At 42.9% G+C, this 19,914-nt stretch overlaps 1 protein-coding gene across 5 annotated transcripts in view; it reads right to left on the bottom strand.

Annotated features, from left to right (window-relative positions):
* Positions 1-19,914, bottom strand: part of GLI3 (GLI family zinc finger 3) — a 235,289-nt gene that overhangs the window by 132,795 nt on the left and 82,580 nt on the right. For 4 of the 5 annotated variants that reach the window (XM_082192711.1, XM_082192714.1, XM_082192712.1 and 1 more), the window contains exon 3: positions 13,154-13,396. In XM_082192711.1, the coding sequence (XP_082048837.1) occupies positions 13,154-13,396 (243 nt within the window). Of the gene's footprint in view, positions 1-13,153; positions 13,397-18,305; positions 18,417-19,914 lie in introns of those variants that run through there. The other variant, XM_082192715.1, reaches the window with a different exon arrangement.

Raw genomic sequence — 19,914 nt, 5'->3', positions numbered from 1 at the left:
CTTGAAAATAGGGGGTTCAGTATTGTTAGGCGCCAAGATGAGAAGGCTGCATGTCAGAGATAACTTAAAAACAAAAGGATTCATGCTATAGAGATATATTAAGAATCACATTAAAGGAAAAATAACCAAGTAGCAAGCCACATGGCTATCATTAAATAATTAAAGGAAGTGTATACAACCTTCCTTCACTACATGCAAATATCCGTAATGCTTGTGCCTATCTATTATTTAAAATTTTACAGGAGAAAGGATTTCATTTTAAGTTAAAATTAGGTAGGAAGCCCAAGGCATTAGCAAAGGTGCCCTGGGATTGATGCTAATTGCTACTGATATTTCTAAATTCAAAAATCTTCTCAACCACCAGTTCTGGTCACAAAGAGTTACATAAGAAACTTACATAAAAATTGTCTTTTTAAAAAACATAGCATATGTCGATTTCATTGAATGATGAGAAAAGGTAAAACATGTGTTCCCCATTCATTTTTTTCATTCTTCTCATTTTATGCAGTTTAATCAGATTCTCTCCTCTGTTCCCAATTCCAAATCTTAACTCACCTGTATCTGATTAGGACCTGCTGCCTTGACAAAGGCTCGATTCTCACAATAAAATCTCTGTTTCAGAGCAGGTCTCCAAATCATAGCTTGTCCGAAAAACATTAACCATAGTTGCCAGCTTGCACACAACAAGAAGCTATGGTTCCTTGCAACTTCCGGGATTCCACACTCATGCAGGAGCAGAAACGAACCAGGAGAAAACTCACGCACACCCTGTTTTATTAAGCCATGGTTTCATTGTGTGGACTTAGCCTATGTAGCAGTGCTATCCAAGTAATCAAAGCCGTCACTAAGGCCCAACTGGAAACCTGAAGGCCTCAGCAGACGTTATTTATTGAGTAAGAGCGTCTCCACCCCCATCGTCTCCACCCCCATCGTTCAGCCTGGACACTGAGGTCCAGCACCGAGGGCGTTCTGGCGGTTCCCTCCCTGCAAGAAGTGAGGTTACAGGGAACCAGGAAGAGGGCCTTCACGGTAGTGGTGCCCGCCCTGTGGAACGTCCTTCCATCACATGTCAAGGAAATGAACAACTATCTTACTTATAAAAGACATCTGAAGGCAGTCCTGTATAGGAAAGTTTTTAACGTTTGATGTTTTATCGTGTTTTTCATATTCTGTTGGGAGCTGCCCAGAGTGGCTGGGGAAACCCAGCCAGATGGGCGAGGTATAAATAATAAATTATTATTATTATAGTAAGAAATTGGCCATGGTAATAGCAGGTGAGCTCATGCACAACTTCCTCCCACCTCTTTACTGAATTCACACCTAGGGCCATTGGATTGCAGCATCCCTGCTCTCCCAGGAACAACACCATGGCAAGGTGAAGACCAGCCTAGCTCCAGCTATGAAAAGTTGCAGGAAACCTGCACCGCCTTCCCCACCCCTCAGCCTCGGAAAGACTTTGCTCCAGCTGCCACCTGTCCTAGAGAAAACCACTTTGCCACTGCAGAAGAAAACTTTGTCACTGGCTTAATGAACATGAGTTACGGGTAGCTTTATGTATTGGTATTGTTCTGATTCGCTGTAAACCACCTTGGAGATTATTTGATCAGAAGTTGCCAGGCGCAATCTTTAAAATAAACTAACAAGAAACAATTTGGCACTGGTCGTTTCAAAATCAGCATACTGAGTTAAAAAAACAGAACACAGCAGTTCTGATGTGTCGGATTAGGTGCAAGGAAATCTGTGTGAGCATCAGGGGAATTGAGGAGAATTTCAAAGTGAAGTTCCTGGTTCACACTGTAAGCCACTGTTACCCCAGATCTCAATTCAAACCTATAAAGATATATTTTTAAGCTCACCTTTAACAAAATGGCCACATCAAGCCACAAACCCTAACTTATTGACTAAGAGGTCTGAAGGATTAAGAAAATAAACTAAAGAGTGTTTCATCCAAATGGTATGGTTTTTTTACACAGTAAAAATTTCCCATGAATTAAGGAGGGGGGAGGATCAAAATCATGGTGATTTTCCCATCACAAACATTTATATTATGCCAAATATGCATATGGTATGGAGGTGATGGCAGACTGCAGCCAAACGAAAGAGTCTGTGTGTGCAAAATTGTCATATATAACAAATCTACACACGTTTCATGCTTCTTACTATACAACATTGGTTTCTGTGTAAGCAATGGGTTGGTTGAGCCAAAGGCATTGTGGAGTAACTCCACAGTTTGGCACTGTCTACTTGTAAACTGTTTTGTATTACAAAATCTCTATTGAACATTGAGACAGTAGAATAAAATTTGGTGCATATGTTCAGAATATTACTCTAGTATTCAAATCTAAACACCAAAGAATTCTTTTTAAGGAAGGAGAAGTTATAGCATACTGGAACGGATCCCCCTTTGAGCACTGAGACAACGCCAGAGCCTGACTTAGGGGGGCGCAGGCGGTTCCTCTGCGCAGGGCGCCAAACCAAGGGGACGCAAAATGACGGTGATAAAACCTTTGTTTATATGAGTACCTACTCAAAGTAATAATAATGTGAAGCTTCAGTGAACCTATTGAGAAGATCCATAAAAAAGCAACTGCATCCAAAGGAATTATTGCGAAAGTAAGAAATATTTATGGGGGGTGGCACCAAATTTTCTCCTTGCTCAGGGTGGGTGCCATATTACCAAAGTCTACCCTGACACCACAATGGTATTTGCTTGACACATTAACGATCTAATTCTTCATCTGAAGAAATCAGTTGAAGTGGTCGAGTCAGTGTTTGCAACTGATAAATGAATTGAGTCCTGAACTAGCCAAACATTTATTTTTGTATCCTGATTCCCAGACATATTTTCAAGAAGAGCAGAAAGATGCAAAATCACAAAATATTTTCTGGTGACCATGTATTCAGTTATTTAATTTTAGTTGCGGTAGCTAAATTATATTCAATAAATAAAATATATTAATTAAATAACTTTGGGGGTGGGATAGCTATTAGTGATGAAAAGACAATAGTCACAAATTGGCTCAACATACCCAGAAAAAAGAAGAGAAGGGACCTAGCCCAACATCTGCCCTATAGATACTTCATAAGAACGTATGCCTGAATTAATTAACCTGTATCATCCACACTGCAGGATGCTATAAACAAAGCAGCAGAAAGAATACAGACCATGCTGGCACATGTATGCTTGTAAGACAAAAAATAACTTTAAGGCACATTAATATATTGTTTAAATCAGGCTTGAATGTAATGCAAGAAAAGTAATGCAATGTTATTACTTAACCAAAGGCTGAAGTTTATTAACTCTCTGGTAGGACCTCAACAAATTTAGTATCTCCAGACTTTCTGGTGTCCAAAAAGGGTGTTGAAAACTAATTAGAACGAATTAGAAATTAGTTTAAGCTTGAATCTTTGCAACTTTTTCAAGACTTTGAACAATGAAAACCATAAGTAATTGCACAGATTGGAACAGTGCATAAGAATGAGACTAAATGCAGCATTAAAATTCTGATAGTATGGCTGGCTAGTAGTCAACAAAAAGACATTGAAGAGCCAGAAGATTTCAATTTTTCATTATGAGTAATTTTGAAATTTGTTCCCTTGCAGAAACACTTTTAACAGTCAAAATGATCATCCAATTCAACTACTCTAAAGGGCTCCAATACACTTTTTAAAAGTCAAATGTGAAATCTGAAGGGGGGGCTGTCCGTGTGTGTGTGTGTGTGTGTGTGTGTGTGTGTGTGTCAAACAAAATGGTCAAACAAACCCAATGAGACATACCGAAGTAAAACATTCTTACTGGTTGCTGCTTTAAGAGCCTCAGTCATGCAATGTCACATCCCATTCGCAAGGAAACAAATCAAGTTAAATGGGAACACACTAATCAACATAGAGGCGGCCTCTTGGGAGCAAATACAAGCCTGAAGATTAATTAAGATGTTTGAAAATGTAAATATAATATGGGACCAAAAAGTCCCTACTTGTTTAGTTTCTAAGGATGCTCACAGATGGAGTATGTTTTGGATATCAGCATATCTGACATTCACATGCCACATGGGACTCTACTAATTCTTGTCGTGATCCCCACTATTTCAAATGGCAGACTGGGGAATCCATTGTTTCATCCACAAAGGATAACAGTCTAAAAGGTGATTGCTTAGGGATTGTTGGGCACAAGCTCACACAGCACAGCAGCTTTGCAGTGTTTTTCCAATACTGTTTCCATAATTTACTGTTTAATGCACAATCAGCAAAGTGAAAAGCTGCCTCAAGTTGCTTTCTAATATCTGTTTTTCTCAGCTTGACAGAGTGGTTTGTGACATTCTGGATGCTGAAGTTGTTAAGGACCTTTTGATGAGAAATTATCTTCAGAAAAAGTTCAGGACAGATTCAAATGGAAATGGTCTGAGTGATATTACAAAAACTCTCAGGTCATAACCGTGACAAACTTAGCACTGAAGCACACTTTTGCTAAGATTTGGGCTTCAAACTTGAGTATGGCATTGTTCCTAGAAATAGATGATTGACATGATTAAAGAAAGTAGCTTAAAGTTAGGCATCATGGAAAACGTGGGAAGGCTGCAGAAAATGGAAGCCCCCAATTTCCCCCCTCTCTCCTTGAATTGTAACAGGCAGAACATATCCACAAATTTAACATCCCCGAGCCAAGTTGCTGACTGTGACTTGCAAGAAAATACACATGATAGCATCACATCATATGATGAGGAGAAGGAGAAGGAGAAGGAGAAGGAGAAGGAGAAGGAGAAGGAGAAGGAGAAGAAGAAGAAGAAGAAGAAGAAGAAGAAGAAGAAGACGACGACCTTCAAACATTAAAAAACTTTTCTAAACTGGGCTGCCTTCAGATATCTTCTAAAAGTTGGATACGAATTAAGTTCTTAACCCGAGGTACCACTGTAGTTGTTTATTCCCTTGACATCTGATGGGAAGGCATTCCACAGCGCGGGTGCCACTACCGAGAAGGCCCTCTGCCTGGTTCCCTGTAACTTGGCTTCTCGCAGTGGGGGAACCTCCAGAAGGCCCTCGGCGTTGGACTTCAGTATGAACAATGGGGGTGGAGACGCTCCTTCAGGTATACTGGGCCAAGGCCGTTTAGGGCTTTAAAGGTCAGCACCAACACTTTGAATTGTGCTCGGAAATGTACTGGGAGCCAATGTAGGTCTTTCAAGACCAGTGTTATATGGTCTCGGCGGCCACTCCCAGTCACCAGTCTAGCTGCTGCATTCTGGATTAGTTGTAGCTTCCGGGTCACCTTCAAAGGTAGAGTGCATTGCAGTAGTCAAAGCGGAAGATAACTAGAGCCTGAACCACTCTGGCGAGACAGTCTGCGAGTTGGTAGGGTCTCAGCTGGCCTACCAGATGGAGCTGGTAGACAGCTGCCCTGGACACAGAATTGACCTGTGCCTCCATGAACAGCTGTGAATCCAAAATGACTCCCAGGCTGCGCACCTGGTCCTTCAGGGGCACAGTTACCCCATTCAGGACCAGGGCGTCCTCCACACCCGCCCGCCTCCTGACCCCCAAAAACAGTACTTTGTCTTGTCAGGATTCAACCTCAATCTGTTAGCCACCATCCATCCTCCAACCGCCTCCAGGCACTCACACAGGACCTTCACCGCCTTCACTGGTTCTGATTTAAAGGAGAGGTAGAGCTGGGTATCATCTCCATACTGATGAACAACCAGCCCAAATCCCCTGTTGATCTCTCCCAGCAGCTTCATATAGATGTTAAAAAGCATGGGGGAGAGGACGGAACCCTGAGGAACCCCACAGGTTGAGAGCCCAGGGGTCTGAACACTCATCCCCCAACACCACTTTCCAGACACGGCCCAGGAGGAAGGAGCAGAACCACCGTATAACAGTGCCCCCCAGCTCCTCTGGATGGTCCAGAAAGATGTCATGATCAATGGTATCAAAGGCTGCTGAGAAACAGCTAGGAAACTAAGAAACAGCTTTCACCTTTGTCCCTAGCCTGCCAGAGATTATCGACCAGTGTGACCAAGGCGGTTTCACTCCGATGATGAGGCCTGAATCCCGATTGGAAGGGATCCAAATGGTCCGCATCTTCCAGGAGTGCTTGGAGTTGTTCCACAGGTGCTCAATCCACCTTGCCCAAGAATGGAAGATTTGAGACTGGGCAATAGTTGGCCATATTAGCCAGGTCTAAAGATGTTTCTTTAAGCGGTTTACTGTCTGCCTCTTTCAGTGGCTCTGGGAAGGCTCCCTCACAGAGAGAAGCATTTACCACTCTGCAGAGCCCATCACCCAGCCCTTCCCGGCTCACTTTTATGAGCCAGGATGGGCAAGGATCAAGGAGTCAGGTGGCTGGTTTCACTCATCCAAGCAGCCTATCCGCATCCTTGGAGGTAACAGATTGGAACTGATCCCATGCTAGACAGATCCCATGACTAGACAGGACTCTAGCACTCTCCTGCCCCGGCCCTGCTCCCACGGTGGAGTCTACCTCTTTCCGAATCTGAGCGACTTTATCTGCAAAAAAAACTACAAAATCATTGCAGGAGATCTTGGGGGCCTTATCAGGCCCCAATGACACAGGTCGTTCTGTTAAATTACGAACCACCTGAAAGAGTCTCCTGCTGCTGTTTCCAGCAGATGCAATAGAGGCGGTGAAGAAGGTCCTCTTTGCTGTCGTTATCGCCACTTGGTAGGCTCAACACTGAGCTCTAACCTGTGTCCGGTCAGATTCGGAATGAGTTATCCGCCACCGGCGCTCTAGCCGTCTCAACGATTGTTTCATTGCCCTCAGATCCATGGAAAACCACGGGGCTGTCCGGGCTCCATGCAAGTGGAGAGGGCGCTTCGGAGCCAAACAGTCAACAGCCCTGGTTAACTCCACATTCCAGCGGGCCACCAGGGAATCAGCTGAAAGGCCATCAACATGGGATAAAACATCCCCTACCACTCTCTTGAAACCATTTGGATCCATTAAGTGGCGGGGGCGGGCCATCCGAATCGGTCCCACCTCCCTGCAGAGGGGAAGGGTTGCGGAGAAGTCCAATTGCACCAGGAAGTGATCTGACCATGGTACTTCTTTTGTTTCACTTTTACTTACTGTCAGATCACCCACGTCACTAGAGGTGAACACCAGGTCTAAGGCATGTCCGCAGCTATGGGTTGGGCCAGACTTATTCAGGGACAGCCCCGTGGAGGCCATGCTTTCCACGAAGTCCCTAGCGGCCCCTTGTAAGGTCATGTCGGCATGGATGTTAAAACCCCCTAGGACAACCAAACTAGGTGTCTCCAGGAGAACATCTGCCACGACCTGAAGCAGCTCGGACAGGGAATCCTTGGTGCAGCGGAGAGGTTGGTACACCAAAAGGAATCCTGTACTGCCCCTATTGCCCAACTTCCAGAACATGCACTCAGAGAACTGGATCTTCCCAATAGGACGCCTGGTGCAAACTAATGACTTCCTAAAAATCACTGCAACCCCCCCCCCCTGCCGCCCACAAGGACTGGGTTGCTGTGCGTAAGAGAAACTTGGTGGACAAGCAGCGGCAAGGACAGGCCCATCTGCTTCATCCAACCAAGTCTCTGTTACACATGCCAGGTCAAGTCCTCCATCCATGTTCAAGTCATGGATGGTAGTGGTCTTATGAATAATTGACCTGGTATTGCACAGCAGCACCTTCAGGTCATGTGGGTATCCCTTGCTGATTCTAGTATCCGTCTGGTCAGGACCAGACCTGGAGGCAGGGACAACGACTAAACCTGCCTCCTCTGTAATGACATGGTCTGGTCTTAGCATAACTCCTCCTCCTACCCGTGATCACTGAGATCAGTTGTCCCAGTGCATCCCCCCCCCACCCGTGGAACATGCCCCAGCCATTTTGTTGGCTGGGATCCACTCCCTGGCAGCCCTGACCCCTCCCCTTAAGAACAAAATAAAACCTTCCCAACAGGACGCCTGGTGCAAGCTAATGACTTCCTAAAAATCACTGCAAACCCCACCACCACCCTCCATATGTCTAGGAAAGCTTTTTCATTCACCTTCATTACTCGAAGCCCAAGTGGCTACAGCAACTGGGAGAGCCTTTTTCAGCTTCATCTGGCATTGTGCCAACTCCTGGACAGGGCTAGCCTGGTCCTTGTGATCTATGAACTAGTAGCTTCTAGACTGAATTGCTTTAACACAAGCTATGTGGAGGTTCCCTTAAGGAAGGTCTGAAAGGTGCAACCGGTGCGACAAACAGGAAAGGAGGATTACCATATTTTTCGCTCTATAGGACACACTTTTCCCCCTTCAAAAATGAAGGGGAAATGTGTGTGCGTCCTATGGAGCGAAGACGCCATAGCCCCGCGACCCTCTCCCGGCTGGAGAGGTGACGCACGGCTATGGCAGGAGCCTCTCCGCTGCGCCTTTCCGCTGCTCCCTGACCTGCTCTTTGGGGCTGGTGGTGGGCTTCCCCCCGCCAGCCCCAAAGAGCAGGTCGAAAGGAACCTGAAGCCTGGAGAGCGAGAGGGGTCAGTGCACACTGACCCCTCTCGCTCTCCAGGCTTCCAAGGTAGCCGCCTGAATGCACCTTGTTTTAGAGCGGGAAAACAAGAGGGGGAAAGTTCTCCCCCTCTCTGCGCAGCGCCTCCTGCCACTTCGCTGAAGGGGCGCTGGGCAGAGAGGGGGAGATTTTTTTTTTCTTGTTCTACCCCCCTAAAACAAAGTGCGTCCTATTGTCCGGTGTGTCCTATGGTGCGAAAAATGCTGTGCTCAGTGGAGCAGCCAAATTCTCTTCCCCTCCATGCCCCTTCCTCCTGGAAATCCACCAGACTGCCTCTCCTCCCATCTTTTGATGGATGGTAAAGAGGGCTTTCTTATTCAAGTCTAATCAATGACCTGTTGTGTTTTATAACACTGCATCTTTCTTGTTACCAGTGTTTGAAGTTAGCCAGTCGCCAAGCACATTACGCACCTATTGGCCACTTGCGACCAAGTGAAGATGCCCTGGGCCTAATATCTCCGCCATTTAGAGGTGCATCCCTGGGCATCCTTGGGTCTGGACTGTTTTCACACACTAACACCACAGCTTGTAGAATTCTATCAGTCATATTTTATCTGCACAATCAGAATGAATTTCAGGGACCAAAATGCTTTTTCTGTCCAGCCTGAGAAGAAGCTGTGAACAATATTATAGTTATTGTTGTAACTTGTCTTTGCTTACACCAGCTCACTGCCCTGCTCACAGTTGTGAAGAATACTCTTATGTTACGAATGGCCTGTGTCACCGTTAAGAAAAAGAGGTGGGAAGAGGCCAGTATATATGTGTCCTGTCCCTGGATCAAGTGACTTCTCTTCTTTAAGTCCTCAAAGTTCTTAACCTGGCTCAAGGTTGTCATCTGAACTAGCCAAGTGTTTAACTGATAATCAATCACAGTCAGTCCATCATTTGAAAAATAAGACTTTAGAGCCGTCTTGCACCAAAATGGCAACTAGACATTCCGATTTGGCAACTATAACCTTAGTTTAAGGAGCCATTTGGCGCATAGCCTATCTAACGCTGTTGGTTACTCTTTAAATAACTACTATTGCAAGCTACTTTTGTTATTATCTGAATAAAAAAGTGGGGAATAAATATTTGCCTAATACAAAATCAGAAACAACTGTTGCTCTGTTTCTTTATGTTGCCATGCATTTCAATGTGAATTACACAAGCCCAGAACTGAAGCCTAAAATAAGAAAGATGATATCAGAAATAATTGTTCATTCCTCTCTTTGCATATCTTTCTAAATTTGCTCTATAGCAGGACTGCAAGGCTACAATCCTCTACCATTCCCTCCAACAGCCTACCTGGACAGTTGAGGAAGTTGCACAGGGTCACCCAAAGGCAGAAGTTGCTACATCTATTCCCTAGGTATGCAAAACTACAGAAGTGTGTCAATTAATAGACCTATCAATTAATGTAACAGCGGGGGGAACAAACTACCTAGCAAGAACCTGTAAGCCTACAAAGAATGCTGATAGCAGCTGGGGAGAGAGAAAGAGGAAGAAGAGCTGAACTAGACTGTGCAGGTCTATTAATTAAGCCCACATTCGACAGCAATTGAGACACAGATGCCATTTGAAAACAACACACAGCCAAAACAAGCAAACATGGAGGACGTGGTGAGAAAGAGAGTTGGCCTGCTCAATCCTCCAACAGCTGATAGTAGGTCTCCGGGAGGGTGGGGGGGGTGGAGAGGTGCAGGCAGCAAAGTTGTAAAGCTCTTCCTTTGCACCATAGTGAGTCCCTCCATCGCCATCACTGTTCCCTCACCAGCACAGAGCTAGAACACCAAGTTTGGCAGCCCTATGCACTGCTTCATTATGCACTGCAGCAAGGGAAGGCCTCAGGGGGCGCCTCAGGGGGAAGAGGAAAGGGGTGCCCCTGGTCCCTTCTTCACTGCTGAAATCAACTTAAACAGGATTACAAGACTCCCATTATAAGCTGCCTGAAACGCTGAAGAGGAAGGGGGTGGGACTACACTGCAACATTTTGCTGCAGATCCCACTTATCTATAGAAGAGGTAGTAAAACTGTGCCTGAGACTGTATTGCGTTGGACTGCAGTTGAGGGTTCATGTGAAAGAATGTTAATTTGCACGTATCTCTCTCTCTGATATGTATGTATATATGTATGCATTTGATATTCTATGTATTTGATATTAAAGCAATTGCAATGTTTGTTGTTTCTTAATGCTCTTGGGATTGTGAGCCACTTTGAGCTCAACATTTCTTGTTGGAAAAGCGAAATACATATATTAAATTAACAGCACAGCTTATCTACCCCCACTTTACATATATGCAGGCTGGGAGTAACTGTGGAGGCTGCGGCCATCACTTGTAAAGATCAAAACCTATGTGGGATATGCAGAAAACCCAGTTCTTCTACAAGGTTCTACTTGCCACAGGTGCCATTTGAAGGCCATTCTTAACCTACGCGACCGCCCTTTTGCTGCTGCGTTCACACAGCAGTGATCTGTGGCCGGAAGCAATTTGCATTGGCACAATAACAATGTACACAACAGGCCAGCACATCTTTTTAAAACCCATTAAACAAGATGCCCAGCCGCATGGAACCCTGCACTGATAAGTGATTTCCATGCACTGAATGCCTTGCATAAATTGCCCCCTAGCCTCCACTTGTGAACTTGCCAAGAATTACACACTGTGTACTGACTGGGGTCTGTAACACGCACTGTAGACTTGTGACAAGATATGGTAAGATGTCAATGGGTCAAAAGTGGTATTTGTCATGTCTACGGTATTTATGTTTCATTTCTACTTATTCAATCACTGCATTGTTACAAAAGAATCATTGCCAGGTTTTGTAGTCACATTCTGGCATTTAATAATTCTGGATTAAATTGAGCCATTTAATGTTTTCACAGAAAACTACACTAAAACAAGTAATTTTTGGCTAGTCACCTAGGATCTGCATAGAAGGAACTGTACATATTAGCGGCTAGAAATTCATCTGTTTCTGAACTGTAGCTCATACTTGGTGAATGTTGACATCACCATGTGAAAACTCTTTGTCTTTAATCATGCTTAGTTATATACACGCATGTTCCAATGAAATCATTGCTGCTTGAATGAGAACAACCAGATTTAGCATTGCAGATTGTGACAACGACCTAACAAAAATTTTAAAATCACGTATTAATATTAGCACACAGCTTTTCTAGACTTTCAGGCTTTCAAAGTTTTTCATGGTAAATCCTCTCAAAGACTTTTCAAACTAGGGGGAACTTTAAAAGCATTTGAAAAGATTTGGTGTGGAAGAACTGAAAAGTAAAACAAAAAACAAAACATACCTCTGGCATGTTCGCAAATCCACTGTGCACTAAGAGCACAGCCAGGATAAATAATATGAAAACCTCTGTGGCATCTAAACTTTTTCCTTGAATGCCAAAGAAAACTAGTGTCCCTTTTCTTATCCAACCTACATCTATATTATCAACTTCCATCTTTTATTGTCAGACTCTGTTTTAAAGACAGGCTGTCCTGGTGAGACTTAACGTTTGTATGTAAGACACACTTTGATCTGTACCCTGATGAGTGAACATTCTCCTTTGCTGCTAACCCAACTAATGAAGGGATAAAATTAGCTTTTCTCCCCAGCACTCTCTTTACCACAAAAAACTCATGCACTAATCAGCTGTCCTCACTAATCAGTCATCTGGCTAATGACCTTTTGCCTCGAAACACTAACATTTCTGAATGAAGGAGTGTGGGGGGAGGAGTATGGCAAGACCCTCAGTGGTCCTTTTTAAGGGGTCTTAAGTCTCTCATCTGGTATGAGAAACTGAAAGGTTAAATGGCAAGCACACACCCTGACTAGATGATAAATCTATAATCAAAAGGCACAGACCGACACCTCAAGATGTGCTTCATTAAAACACAGCTAAGTGATTTTCCCCCGCCTCTTTAAAAAACTAGAAACAGATGAAAAATTTGCTTGAAACTCCCCCATACTCTGCCTGTGGAGAAATCTGTTTGCACATCTGCGTCAAAGCGTCATTTGATTTTTTACTTTTTAGTATCAATGCCTGATGAGGAATTCCAAGGCTGAAACTCATTCATGTTCTCTCACTCTCTAGCCATATATTGCATCTGGGAGCAAAGCAGATGATCGCGCCTGCAGCCTGATTTCAGCTGCTTGTGATACTGCTGATAAAAGATAAGACCACAAAGGATACTTTTCTAATTTTGCAAAATAGTTCATCACCCTGCTCCTTCTCTTAACATTTCTTCCTCCCCAACGCATCACCACACCCAAATTCTACTTCATCTGTAACAAACTGCAACTAGCAGCAACAGTTGGGCTGTTCTTCTTTGCAAAGGCTCCTGCGTGAGCCTCAGGGAAACGAGTGCTGTAACAGCAGGAGGTATCAAAACTCCATTAATTTCAATGTGATTTCTGGGGGGGGGGGCTGTGCTTTTTGTTGACTTTAAGAGCATGCAGGGGGCCAGTTCCTTCTCTTTCTGACTCCCAGCTCCCCGCTCCTGCCACGTTTCTCAATAAACAGAAGAACGTTTTTAAAAGTCTTATTAATGCAATCCTTCTCAAAAGCATGTTGAATGCTATGGAAGGTGACTGTTCTGACCTTGCTTCCTAAAAATCAACTTGAATTAAATACTTACGGTAAGGAGGATCCATATAGCCATTCCTGGGGTCCATGGCAAAGACTGTCCCGCGGTAAGGTACGGATGGTTCAGGAAGGTGGGGTATAGATCCATGTATCTCCTTCTTGATTAATGAGGCCCTTTCCTCGCTGGATGTCGAAGGCTCCTCGCTGATTTTACTGAGGCCTTGCCCGCCCTGTGGCTGCATTGTGATTGCGTTTCTTCTCTCTCTGTGATAGGTCTGCCCAGGACTTTCATCCTCTAGGGAGGGGAAAAAAGAGAGAGACAGAGGTTTGGGAGGGGGAAGAGAAATTTTAAGCTCAGCTGCTGCAAGCGATCAAAGTTTTTAAAGTTTCCTCTTCCGCTAAGCACGATCTGCGCCACAATATAAGTTCAGAGGACCAGAGACACATGTGTGCTTATGAAAGATGTCCCTGGATGCAGGTTGAAGGAGGAGGGAGAGGGGAACGCAAGCCACTCAGTGCGAGTGGCAGTTGTGCAGTAGATCATCATCACCCCATTCGCTGATGCATTTACTAGAGGGCCCATTAATCGTGCAGAAATGGACACTGGCTTGCTATTTTCTTTCCTCTGGGACAAGAAGGCTTGGAAGTTTTGGCTGCTTGACCGGGAGGAAAAAAACAATTTGTCACGAATCGCAAAAAGATGAACTCTGCTAGCAGAAACTAAATCAAGTCTAGCCACCCACTGGTGCTTTGTATTGGCTGGCATGCTCCTTTATGCCTCCACAGATGAACTGCTGATAAGAGAAAAGCTCCTCACCATTAAACGGAGATCTCAGTTATTAAAATTAAGCCACAAAGGGCCCCTAAAAAACCTGGAGCATACCTGGGTGCAGGGAAGTACAACAGTCTGAACCAAAAGTTTAAAATGTTATCTATAGATCTGTTGCGTGTACACAACATGAACAACATAGTCTATCTGAATCATCAAATGCACACATCTATTTGACATTTTAAACTTTTAGCTCTAATAACTGCACCCCAAATGCCCTAGAATAGCCCTTGAGGGAATGACAGAATCATGATGAGGAGGAGAAGGAAGGAAAAGTGATTGCCCAGACTTTCAGAGGTGTATGTATTTCAATGGAACTACAAAACTATTTGAGTGGTTGTTTTGATTCTTATGAGTGGTTTAGGATATTATAATATACAATTATTAGTAGAATGTCAAAATGATTATGTACTTGAAAAAAGGCTCAGTCCAAGGTGTAGTTGTTTCTTTCTCTTAAAAATACATTCATGAGCTATTCTTCAATACAACACATTTACCAATTTAGAAAATGTTAAGAAGCAGAAAGAACTGCATTGTGATTGTTCACTTAGCCATAAAAACCCACACTACAAAACTCAAGAGGGAGAAAAGAAAGAAATGTGAAGGGGAAGAGATTTATCTGCTGACTTGTACAACAACAGAAATTCCTGAGCACAACACAGACTTCTTAACCATGTCTCTAAGGAATCGGCTGAGGCAGCTGTTTTAGCTCATTCACCTGAATAAGCAAGCAGGATGCACCTTTAAAACACAATGGCCTCTCTCTCACCTGACCTGTTCCTGAAGTGTCCCGTGAGCCAGTCTATGGAAAACCAGCCACTCCATATACGAAGAGCGTTCTCTGGGATAAAACCTGGTGCCTGTAGCATCCCAAGAGATTCCACCAGCCCAGTCCATGAAATTCACAACCTAAAGGCTCTGAGCTGACATGGGGGTGGGGGCCCTCGGAGGATTCTCTCAGATGAAGACCAATTAGGAAATGGGACCAATGAAATGTGCATGCATTTAAATGAAAACAAGAATTGCTTCCATACCTGCGACAAGAAACCTGCCTCTCACAATGCTTTCCAACCACCCACAGCACATCTCACAGCAAAGCTTAAGGAAATAGGATTAATGCAAGTGGGCAGCCATCATTTCTGTAAAACACTGTCCTGACTTGCAAAAGCTGTCTTCTGAAGTATTTCTGATGGTTCTGAATACTTTTTGTATCAACCCCAAGGAGCGGAGTTCAAATAATAGTTTTGGATATACACCTAAGATGTTTTAGACACATAACTAAAATGAAAAGTGTGAACGCAACAAATATATTTGCAAACATGTGCTGCCATACAGATACTCAGGGAGCTGTGATAAGCTGCAACTTCTGGATGAGAGAACAACCTGTGGCAAAGCTGTGTTTAACTCTCTGTCGTGCATGAAATGGCCCCGACTCCCATTTATTTGTTCTGAATGGGTAAAGTCAATCAAAGGAGGCCTGTAAATAAATTCAAAGTATGTGTAATAGCCAAAACTTCCAAACATAAAGTCCTCATACTGGAAGATTAAAGTATGCACACAAGCAAAAATAATGTTTCTGGCATATTGAGGAAATCAAAATGCCTAACAACATTTAGGCATCTTGTGTTTGGGAAAGAAAAAGGAGAGAAAGAAAAGTTGGGGAGAACTATGGGGTAGTTTTGTATCAATTGCACACTTTTACAACCACCTCGCAATCACGCTAAATACACTGCTGCAAAATGAATCAGGAAGTCACTTTTATATAGGCTAATTCTACATTACTTTAAATATTATAATGTAAAATTCTTAAAATTTATTTCAAATTTGTTCCACGTTGGAGTAGCAACAGAAAGGATCTGTGACAAGTCCATTAAGTTTTGCAATGTAGCTTAAGATGCTTGCAAACTTCATATTATAATATAAATTCAAGTTTCTTTTAATTTCCACTAGTTTTGAAGAAGACGGAACTCTGCATTTCACAGCATTTTGGGAAAGCCAGCCCTGGAGAGTAAAGCAAATTCCCATGGTTTCCCCTGCTATTTTGCTTCACTAGGCACAGGTATTTGTTGCATATTCTTGATTGACATTTTATAATCTACTATACAGTTAAATTAGTTGTGAACAGTGCAATTGCACTGAAATATCCCAAAACACACTTGGAAACGAAACAGGTAACCCTAACCCTGGACACTTTTCTTCCAGTTAGAACCTTTTATAATTATTTTCTCTTGCTGCCTACTGCAATCTTTTGAAGGTGCAGTGCAAACCCTATCTGTTAAAAGTATATCCCCTTATTGTTTTGCTTCCAGCCACTTTATATAGACACATTTAGGCTGGAGCACAAGATAAACAATCAATGTGTTTAATTTACAAGTGTGAGAAATACTAGGATGTTTAGATATTAGATGTGATTAGGTCCAGTGCGGTTTCCTTAACAATGTAAAACATTGGGTCATAACTTGGCACTGATTTCATCTTGCCTGTAAGGCTGTGATCCTAACACTTGCTTGGGAGTAAAGTTCAGCAGTGGATTTACTGTCAAATTAATCTGCTTACAGATGGAGTGAAATTACACTGTACATTATATATGCCACCACAAAATACAATATGTGAGGGAGTTCAGCTTGTTTTGTTCTGTCCCTCGCAATATATTCAGGTGTTAAGTCACTTCTTAACTGTAATGGTTTTTTAAAAAGATGAGCCCCCTTAATGGATGAAACCTGAAGCCTTTACTATGTTGGTAAAAAAAAGAGCAAAATATATTTGATTAAATATATGCTTTCGAAGATTTTCACGGGTACAGGAATGCAGGTTTTGGTGTCTTCGGGTGTCTAATATATATATATATATGACATTCTGTCAATAATACTTTTCTTTCACAAAAGTAACACCACTTACTGGTGATGCACAGAAAGCTACCAGCCCAAACCACCTCTGCTCCCCCTGCCCTCCTTTTGTGTAACACAACATTTTTGTATTAATGAGAAATTCCAACGAGCAAACCGTTCGTTAAGAGTTTATTTCATGCCCTGCACTGCAAAGTTCCTTTTCAATGAGGGCAGATGAAAAACTTGACAGTACACACACTCCAGAATACAAATAGCCAAGTGGTTTGAAATTGCACTCTCTATACGCTGAAAGGAAAAACTTTCCGTGCAATAATTCTGCATGCTCTTATAACCACGGTAAAACCACTTCAGCAAGCCAAAAGGTGAAAGCTGTCTAATCTTGTTCTATTTCAGCTGAATTGTTCAATAAAATTTAAGAGTCAGTGCAGACAAGCTGCGCCAGGCCAAATTATTGACAGAAACAGACAGTCCGCCATGGCAACAAGTGGAGGTCTATACCAAAAATGTAAGCAAACGAGCCACTTCTTCGGCAGCATCTGCCAGTCGAGACTTAAAGCCAAAAACACAAAACTGTTACTGCTTGCTTTTTCCTGTGTTTAAGATGTTGTGTAGTCTGCCATCAAAAGACAAAAGTCTATTTTGCTTCCCCACGCCCCCAAAAGAGAAGTTGCAAGAGGCCAAATACCACCAGAATGTCAAAGGGCCAGATTCATTTAAGTTACAGGGTGCTTTTTTGTATTTGTAAACATAGCATTATTTCACATATTTCTCCATGTTTATTCTAGGCTGGGACAAGAGAAATAATACAGCCATAACTTCACTTTTATACCACTTTCCATCATTCCACTTGTACTCCCCCCTCTGTTTCCAGGGATCAATCAAATACCAGGGATGTCCCACAGCATATATATTTGACAGGGACTTTTTTCTGTACCTGCAGGCTGGATTAAGAGAAGAGCACATGCAGAGTGGTTTTGCCACATCAACTCCCCAGAACATGAGGCAAGGCTAACATATCAAGTGAGCTAGAAACTTTGCAGTTTGAAGTGTTTGTTCTTTCAAGGAATATATTAAATGTATCATTTGTGTAAATTATATACAGCTGTTCAGACAGACCAAGAATTGGAGCAGAGATATTCATCACCAGAGCTATGCCTGCCCAACCCCCTGAAACTCTAAATTTTGCTTATCCCACTTACAAGAGAAGGGGAGCAGAGACATGTTTATGCACTAAAGTCGGTTTCTCCAATAAACTTTTCTACTTCTTTAAAACATCATGGAAAACCCAATTTCAAACAACGAAAACTTCCTCATTTCCCCAAGACACAGATTAAAAAATATTTCAAGAAGGTGTCTCAAGTTATTTGGCTGGGAGGGGATGCCCCAAAGTTCAAGTCAAATGAACAAGCCATCTACTAAGCCTTAGAGTACATGATAATATATTTATTCACATTATTGCATTGCAGGCACTTAAGGAGGCTGTTTTACCTGCAATTTTAAAAAACAGAAACAGACAAGGTACTTACAACTCAATCGAAAAGATCTTGGCTTGCTCTCTGGAACCTCTCATCTTGACTGAAATTCTCTAGCTACTGGTGTGTGGACATTCCTCTCTCCTCACTTTTTCCCTCTTCTTCTCCCCCCTTTCTCTTTCTCTCCCTCAGTCTCCCACCCTCTCTCTCAGAGGCAGCGCTTCTCCCATTAGAGGAATTAAAATTGGTTGGTGCCATGCTAAATTTAACAAGCTCATTAGTATTCTTCCTGTGTGCTTGGTAGTGAACTCTCCCTATTCAAGCTGCTCTCTCAAGCTGAGGGGTCAGGCGGCTAATCATTAAATCAAACTAATGTCACCCTATCACAATCAGCCCTAAGAGAAGGAGGGTTTATTATTTCAGTTTATGCTAAATAAACGGTTTTACAAACGGTCTTCGAGCAAGGTCAACAGCATCTTCAATTACAAGGCAAACTTAACAAGAGTTGCTATAAACCAAAGTGCTCCGTATTGACTTAAGCGCGAGCTCTGCTCCGCAGATTGCCACCGGCAGGCTTGTACAGGAATGCATATTGTAAATTTCTTCTTCATCATCATCTTCTTAAGGAAAGGGTAATCTTTTCTTTTGCCAGAATTGGTGACTTGCGTAGAGACTGCTCATTCACCTCTCCCCATCCAGCTTGCTGCTCAGCTCAATTCACCCCACACAAAGGCTGAAGACCAGACCTCAATGGACCGAGTGAAACATGTTCAAAACTAGGCTCTCTATTGTGACTGAATTTCTTAACATCTTTTCAAAAAGCGGAGAATGCCTTGAGGCTAAAGGAAGAAACAGGCTAATGGTGAATTGGGAATACTGAGCAAATTTCAGAGCCCTTTCCTCCTAGCTTTTGAGGTTGAAAGCAAGCTCTATCCTTTCAAGTTTCAAAGTCCTTTTTCCTCCCGCAGTGTCACAGAAGGATTTGAAAAGAAGGTAATTGTGCTCACAGTCTCCCTGATCAGAGCTTACGTCCTATTTCTGGTATTTCGGAATACTTCTCGCAATAATGGTGCATATAGCTCAATCCCTTAACCGGCCTGCACTCAGCAATTGCTCATTAAATGAACAATTGCTGGTATAAAATGCCTTTTATGTTCAAGGTCTGGATATAAGATAAGCATTCTAGTTCTCTAAATTTAGTTTACTAAGGAAACTCACCATCATTAAATTATCCAAATGAAGGCAGAATAGCAGTCTCTCCTAGCAAAGTAGCACTTATGAGCGATGTTCATCCTTGCCTCCCCCACCCCCAAAGACTTCAGTGCTAAAATGCTTAATAGAATAATATACAACTAATGGGGAATAATTTTCCTGCATGTAAGAAGAGGTCTACATTTTGAAGACCAGGTACTTCACTTTTGAATTATGTAATAGAGCCATAGAGCCATTGACTGTGTGTCTGGCTTCTCGTGTACTCTGATGACTCATTTTTGTCCCTTCTAAGAGTTTGCTGAAACTGACTGTAACTTTTCTTTCTGGTAGCAAAACGGACCTGTAGACCTTATAAGCAAACTCTAGAGTGATTTGTGCCCCCTATCTTATACATGGAAATAAGATCTGTTGAAATCAATGGGGCTTATTTTCCAAGCAAGCATGCAAATGA

Source organism: Podarcis vaucheri, assembly GCF_965113315.1.
Source record: "Podarcis vaucheri genome assembly, chromosome: 12".
NCBI classification, from domain to species: domain Eukaryota; kingdom Metazoa; phylum Chordata; class Lepidosauria; order Squamata; family Lacertidae; genus Podarcis; species Podarcis vaucheri.
Note: the sequence above shows the minus strand (reverse complement) of the source record. Positions and strands in the feature narration are given on the sequence as shown.